This window comes from Acanthisitta chloris, unplaced genomic scaffold (genome assembly GCF_000695815.1).
Source record: "Acanthisitta chloris isolate BGI_N310 unplaced genomic scaffold, ASM69581v1 scaffold4707, whole genome shotgun sequence".
Lineage (NCBI taxonomy): Eukaryota > Metazoa > Chordata > Aves > Passeriformes > Acanthisittidae > Acanthisitta > Acanthisitta chloris.
The window spans coordinates 2,039-9,724 of record NW_008681958.1 but is presented as its reverse complement, the minus strand read 5'-3'; the positions used below and the strand labels follow the sequence as shown (position 1 = coordinate 9,724).

General features: G+C 50.5%; 1 protein-coding gene across 1 annotated transcript in view; it reads left to right on the top strand.

The window, feature by feature from the left end:
• LOC103805636 (putative Polycomb group protein ASXL2) overlaps positions 1-7,503 on the top strand; it is a gene marked incomplete at both ends in the record, with an annotated part of 44,804 nt that extends 37,301 nt beyond the window's left edge. The window contains 6 exon segments of the mRNA XM_009078291.1: positions 8-62; positions 2,207-2,350; positions 3,884-4,047; positions 5,537-5,633; positions 6,592-6,697; positions 7,332-7,503. Of these exon segments, the coding sequence (XP_009076539.1) occupies positions 8-62; positions 2,207-2,350; positions 3,884-4,047; positions 5,537-5,633; positions 6,592-6,697; positions 7,332-7,503 (738 nt within the window).
• Between the last annotated feature and the right edge of the window lie 183 nt (positions 7,504-7,686).

Here is a 7,686-nt window from a genome sequence, read left to right as displayed (position 1 = left end):
TAACCAGCACGTCCTGCTCAAGGCCGTCAAGGCAGCCGGAGACTCCGCGCCAGCTAAATCTGGTATGTGCAGGGACACCAAGTGTCCTCCTTGCCCTGTCCCTTGGGATGGCTGGGACTGTCCTGAGGGATGGGTGTTACTGTCCCTTGGGCTTCTTATTTGTCCCGAGGGGATGGGAGTTACTGTCCTTTGGGCTTGGTACTATGTGAGCGGATGGGAGTTAACTGTCCCCTGGGCTTGTTGCTGTCCTGAGGGGATAGGAGAAGAAACTGCTCCTTTCTGTGTTTGTGTTCCTGAATTATCCCAGATCCTGTTTCCCTGGCTTTAGTTTTGTTAGGAACACGTTCAGATCAGAGTAGTTCTTAGTTAGATCTTACTTGTGCCATTGTCTGGTTAAAAGCTGCTCCCTGTGATCAGTGCCTTCCCCCAGAGTTACCTGTACCCTGTGGGCAGGTACTGCTCATGCCTGAGCAAATCAGAGGTGTTTCTCCTGGGATTTATGTGTTCTGAAGGGGCTGCTCATCCTGCACTGTGGCTTCCATGTCCTGTGCCAGAGATGCAGCTTCTCATCTGAAAGATCCCCCAGAGGTTTCCAGGAGTTGTGCTGCCGTAGAAATTAATGAAGTCACTGATCTGCTCGTGTTGATTCAGCAGGGCAGGAGCTCCTTTTCCAGCAGGTATCCTGAATCCTTGGTACTTACTTCCAGCCAGTTTTCCCTGAATTCTTTTTAGTGTAACTGATTGCCGTTGTAAGCTCCTGGTTCTATAGGCGTGTGTCACAGAATCATGGAATCACAGCTGGTTGGGGTTGGAAGGGGCCTTAAAACTCACCTCATTCCACCCCCTGCCATGGGCAGGGACACCTCCCACCAGCCCAGGTTGCTCCAACCCCCATGCAGCCTGGTCTGGACCCCTTCCAGGGATGGAGCAGCCACAGCTGCTCTGGGCAACCTGTGCCAGTGCCTCACCACCCTCACAGCCAGGAATTCCTTCCCAATATCCCATCTCTCCCTGCCCTCTGGCAGTGGAGCAGTAAATGTACAAGTGGGGAGAGAACAGATGGAAAGCAACACTGATTCCATAATTTCAGGGATTTAGTCAGAGCTGGAACAGCTAGTGTGAAGGAGAGAAGGGAGGGAAAGGGAGGAGAGGAAGAGGGAAACAGAGCTACCACAGCCTAGGGGAAGGAGTTGATTAGTGCAAGCCATTAATTAGAGTCAGAATTAATTTAGTTTGTGACTTAATCCCATGTGTTGTAGAGTTTCTTCTCTGAGGCCTGGGTCTTCAACAATGTTCCTTACTGGAGTGAGAGCCTGGGAATGCACATAAATTAAAGAGAGCAAAGGGAAGACCAGCTCATGTTAACTCCTGTCCCTTAGGAAGAGAAGGGACAGGAAGGCAGAGAGGATCCAGGAAGTCAGAATTAATTTAGTTTGTGACTTAATCCCATGTGTTGTAGAGTTTCTTCTCTGAGGCCTGGGTCTTCAACAATGTTCCTTACTGGAGTGAGAGCCTGGGAATGCACATAAATTAAAGAGAGCAAAGGGAAGACCAGCTCATGTTAACTCCTGTCCCTTAGGAAGAGAAGGGACAGGAAGGCAGAGAGGATCCAGGAAAGAAGCTCTTCAGCAGCAGGTTTTTTTTTCTGCTGTCCAAAGGAGAACATGGGTGTCACGGGTGTGTGAGGGGGGTCCCAGCAGTGGGATCTGCGTGGGTTGGCTGAGTGGTGACTTGGGAGGAGGACATGAAACTGTCTCCTGAATACTGAAAAGAGGAAGAGGAATTCCTGAGAGTGAGCTGCAGGAACAAAAGCTGCAAGAGTGGGTTAAAGTTTGGAAAGGACGTGTAAGGTATGAAGAGATTTTTCCTTACAGTGAGCTCTAACAGGAGCTAAAGCTGCCTGTGGAAGTAGGTGTTATCGAGACCATTCCTGGGTTGGATGTAGGTGGGAAATAACATGGAGTAACTGGGAAAGACTCGAGTCACATGTGACATGGCTGTTCCTTTATTTTGGGATAGTCTGATGGCTCCAAAAGGGTCTCCTGTGTTCAGCCCATTGGGCAGTGAGTGCTACAAGAACAAAGGAGTGTCCTGGAAGTGCACATCCCAGGGCTGCCAGGATTGGGACTGAGTCTTAAGGAACCTTTATTCTGTCCTAACAGGCATTGCCCTGTACATCCCTGTGTTCAATGTCTCCCTCTCCCAGCAGGTTGGGAAGGGAAGCAGTCAGACGGGCAGTCGAGCAGCCCTCAGAACTCCACCTCCAGCTCCTCTCCCTCTGTGAAGCTTGAGAACTCCTTGACAGGGTTGGGGAAGAAACCATTCCAGAGATCCGACAGGCTCCATGCAAGTAAGAGGTTTATTTTCCTGCTTACAGAGATTTGGTTGCTCCAGTGCCAGAACAAAAGCCTAAAATAGCAAAACTGAATAAAGTGTGCAATTAGTTGTGATTAATTCCATTGCAGAGGTGACTTCTGGGGAGCTCTGAAAGGTGCTGCTTGTCTGCTGAGTGAATTAGTATAAATAATTCAAAGCTCACATATGCAAATGAGCCTTTTTCATCCCTTATCATCAGGGCTTTCTCCTGGGAAATTGCAGCTGTTTGAGAGCACAAAAGGACCTGCATGTTTTATGGAGGATTTTTAATGTACTTACACATTTAATAACATTAAAAAGGGAAAAGAAATTCCTTCCCAGATCTTCATCCTTCAGACTCTGCTGTGGTTTGGCTTCCGGTCCCTTCGTTGGAGTCGGGGCTTGCTCAGCCCTCCTGACCTCTGTGGTGTCTTTTACCAAGAATGGAGTTGACCTCAGTGAACTTTAGGATATTCTTACAGAATCATGTAATATCCTGAGCTGGAAGGGACCCACAAGGATTATCCAGTCCAACTCCTGGCCCTGCACAGGACACCCCAACAATCCCACCCTGTGCCTGAGAGCATTGTCCAAACACTCCTTGAGCTCTGTCAGATCTGGGGCCGTGACCACTGTCCTGGGGAGCTGTTCTAGCACCCAAACACCTCTGGGAAAGAAACTTTTCCTGATACCCAACCTAACCCTCCCCTGAGACAGCTCCATGCCATTCCCTTGGGTGCTACTGTTGTATTCCATTTCCTTAGGATGCATCCACTGCCTGGCCACAGGGTTTGTAGCTTAGATTAAAAGTGCATTAAGAAAAGGAGCATTTGGACAGTGCTCTCAGGCAGAAGGTGGGATTGTTGTGTCCTGTGCAGGGCAGGAGTTGGACTGGATGATCCCTGTGTGTCCCTTCCCACTCAGGATGTTCCATGATTCTAGGCAAAGCTTCCTGCATTATTCCCCTGCAAATCTGCTGCACAGCCATGAAGCTGTGGTATGAGGGGTAGTGCTGAATGTGGTGGCTCTCAGACACAGCCAGGGAAGGAGAACAGTTACTCCTTGGGTTCCTGCTGTATCTGGTATTGGGGTTTGGGGTTTCCACATAAGCTCAATGAGCTGATGGATTTTTCTGGAATGCTTTTGCTGAGGACAAAGTAGGAAAGTCCAAGGAGAAATCCTGAGGAATAAGCTGACCTTAACCAGAGACTTAAAACAGAAAACTGATGTGGCTAAAAGGAGTTCTAGAAACCCTCCTGAGATCTCTCCTTGCCAGGCCTCAGCCATCCAGGATCCCAGAAAGTGAGGGGAACTGACACAGGCTACAGTGTATTAGGTATGGAATGTTCTGTGCTGGGAAGGACCTCCCACACTTGGTTTTTAGCTGTATGTGAAAAAGTAAAATGCGTATTTTCAGCCATGGAATGGATTCCTGCAGTGCCACTTTGAAACTCTCAGGTGCAGTGGACTCCAGAGGAGCCTTTGACCCTCTCAGATAAGATATGACACATCTGTGTTGTTCTTCCAGGGCAGCTGAAGAGAACCAAGTGTGCAGAGATCGACGTGGAGACTCCTGACTCCATCCTGGTGAACACCAACCTGCGGGCGCTGATCAACAAACACACCTTCTCCGTGCTGCCTGCGGAGTGCCAGCAGCGCCTGCTGCTCCTGCTGCCAGAGGTGGACAGGCAGGTATGGCCCAGGGGCTGAGCTGGGATCCTGGGGGAGCAGCTCCAGGGGGATCCAGGGACAGGTTGGATGGGGCTTGGAGCAACCATCCCTGGAGGTATCCAGGGGACAACTGGACACGGCACTCAGTGCTCTGGTCTAGTTGACAAGGTGGTGATGGGTCACAGGTTGGACTCACTGGTCTTGGAGGTCTTTTCCAACCTCAATGACTCTGCAATTCTGAAAAATTAATTAGAATTTTACTGAAAGTAAGTTCTGACTAACGAATCATTGCCTGGCTCTGGAGAAGACAGGTTTTCCAGTTCAGTGTAGTAAATGTCCCAGAACATCCAACCTCAGGGGGTGATGCTGCTCTATCCAGTGTCAGCTTGTGCTGGAGTGACAGGAGAGGTGACAGCCTTGGCTGTGCTGGAATGGAAGGTCCCTGATCCATTGGGTTTCACTTGGCAGTGGCTCAGGCTTGGCTGTGGCAGCTGAAGCTTCTGGACAAGGGAAAGTGGCACTTTGTGACACAGCACAGGGAACAGGCAGCACTGTGTGTGCAGTACAGGATGATCTGGGAATTCTGCTCCTTGTTCTCCATCAACAGAGATCTGGACTAGAAAATAAGTCTCTGCTTTAGTCAGCCCTGTAATGGCTGCTCTGAACTTAAAACTGAAAAATCTCCAGCTAAATCATACATACAGAACTTTCTGTTGGGTCACTTCCATCACTTTAGTGACCAGCAGCACTGTGCTGCCTTGGGAAAAGCAATGCTCCTCAAATCCTGCTCTGCTGAGCATTGGTCTCCCAGTGGAACCAGATGTATCCCATGTTTGGACAGTTGGATTTTGCTTTTTATTTGGATTTATTATTTGAGCAAGAAGTGGAAGCACATCAGCTTTTGTGACTTACTGAATGATAGGTGTGTTTTTGTGTTTCTGGGAGAGAAATTCCACATCTACTTCTGTGGGATAAAGAGCAGAAGCAAACCTCAAGGTGGCTGTGATTTCCCTCCAGTCCCAGCCTCACACCTTGTCACTGTCCTCCTCTACCCCCTGACTGCGCTGTCTGGTGAACCCTACTTCAGAGACAGAATGGGATTTGAGTTTTTCCTGAAGTCCTTTCAAAGCTACTTTTCCCTGATGCCTTTCACATCCTTGTTTTCCCCCGTGGACCTTTTTGTGGCCCAGCAGGCAGCACAACTGGTGCCGTGCCAGGTCAGGCACAGCAAGTCTTCAGGGCGGTGCTGTTATTTCCTTGTGCTGCTCCTTTCCACCTGTACCATGTGCTGCTCATGGATGTTTGTGCAGCGACAGGACTGAGGGTTTGGCTGAGGTGAGGATGAGGAGGAGCCACCACAGCCTCCTGGGCACAGCCTGTGTTAGGCTGTTGGTTTTCTCCTTAGTGAGTTCCAGGCAAGTTCCAGAAAGGTCTGTGGCAGCACTGGGACTCTGCTCTGTGTTCAGGGACATTTTCCTCCCCAGCAGGTGACAGATGTGCTGTGTTGCAGGTCGGGGCAGACGGTGTGATGAAGCTGAGCGGCTCCGCACTCAACAACGAGTTCTTCACCTCAGCTGCCCAGGGCTGGAAGGAGAGGCTGTCAGAAGGTAAAGCCTCCCTAGACTCAGCCCTAGCTGTCTGTCACTAGGGCATGTTTGGGGAATGTCTAAAGGATATTTCATGGGGAAATTGAAACACTGCAGGTACTGCAGCATGTGGGAGCCGAGGCAAGCCCAGAACTGCGTGAGCTCAAGGTCCAAGGAGGCTGCAGTAGGAGTTCTCTGTTGAACTTAGGGCATGGAACAGGGCAAGTCTCTGGAAGAGATGGGAAAAGAAGGAAAACTCTAAAATCTTCTGATACGAGCTGTGGCATTCTGGAGTTGTAGTAGCTAAATACAGACACTGCTGAGTTCAGGAGCGCAGAGAATTCTGTTCCCAGAATGTACTTGTCATCAGCCGTGGCTGGTGTGATCAGTCCTTTGAGCCATCAGTTTTGATATTTGTATTGGATATTGGGAAGAAATTCTTCCCTGTGAGGGTGCTGAGGCACTGGCACAGGTTGCTCAGAGAAGCTGTGGCTGCTCCATGCCTGGGAGTGTTCCAGGCCAGGTTGGATGGGGCTTGGAGCAACCTGGTCTAGTGGAAGGTGTCCCTGCCCATGGCAGCAGTAAAACGAGATGAGCTTTAAGGTCCCTTCCAGCGCAAATTATTCTGGGATTCCATGATCCTGTATAACAGACTCAGCCATTTACCAATCTGTAGGTCTTTTGTGCCTTCAGTAGTCATTTCTCCCACAGACCTTCTTGGTTCAGAGCTGCCTTCAGGAGGGCTCAGAGTGGCACTGGGGAACATTTCTGGCCAGCCACCATACACCTGTGTGTGACTGTGTCCCTCAGGGGTGTGAGGGGGTTTCTTTCCCATCTGCCTGTGACAGAACAGCATTGTTGGCAGGAGAGCCACTGCTGCTCTGAGGTGCCCCAGGGCTGCGAGTGTGAGGGCACCTGGGGGTGCCTGAGCCATCCACCCATCTCTCTTCTCTGAAGATATCTCTTTTGCATTCTGCAGGGGAGTTTACTCCAGAAATGCAGCTCCGAATCCGTCAGGAAATTGAAAAGGAGAAGAAGGTGGAGTTGTGGAAGGAACACTTTTTTGAGAGCTACTATGGCCAGAGGTAAGGACTCAGCTGTCTCCTGTACCTGTGCTCTGCCTGGCCAGGTGCACCTGGTGTGCATTTGTCCATCAATAAACACCACTTCTCATTAGTCCTGAATCTCAGAGCAGCTCTCTGGCTGCCTCAGGATTGAGAAATGCCTGAGGGATCCAAGTCAGGCACAAGGCTTGAATGTCCTTAGGCAAGATGTCTTCTGGACTTTACACCTTTTCCCACTCCTTGCTACAATCCTTGGAGCCCCTGACATGGTTCTCCTGGTGGTGGGACTCTGGAGATCCTGGGGCTGTGGTGGCTGAGTGTGTTCTGCCTCACAGCCAGTCACCTGTGTATTCCCACTTCTTCAATCCCACACTATGTGGTCAAACTCCCAACTCTGCGAGTGTTTTATTCTGTGTTGCCTCTTGGTTCAAGATTTTCCCAACCTTTGGGGCCACAGAGAGGATTTCATGTTTCTGAGTGAGTTCCTTGTGGAAGAACCAACAGCACAGAAGGTTCCCCAAGGTCACAGCACAGGATTCAACGTGTGAGGCATTTATTTAGGGAATTTATCTGGAGAATCCTCCCTGTTTCCCTAAGGATAGTATGGTCTGGTTAAGAACGTTTTACAAACTCAAACCTCTGTTTTTATTGCCAGTTCTGGCCTGAGCCCTGAGGAGTCCCAGAGGCTGACGGCACAGCCTGGCCCTGCTGAGGCAGAGCCTGCGCCGGCGACAGCGGCACAGCCCCGGAGCACCTCGGCCCCACGCAGGGAGCAGAGCACCTCTCCCCCCGAGTCCAAAGCACAAGCAGCCCAGGAAGCACCAGCAGTGAGAAAAGGAGGAGAGGAGGGACGAGAGGACACGCAGCCAAAGCCAGCCAAGCCCGCCGAGGCTGCAGCTCCCCCGGACAGGAGTGCAGTGAAGCCTGGTGACCGTTCACTCCCTGTCAGAGAGAGAGTCCAAGGAGAATCCATTCAGGAGAAACCCCAAACTGCTGCCAGCCAGAAGCCA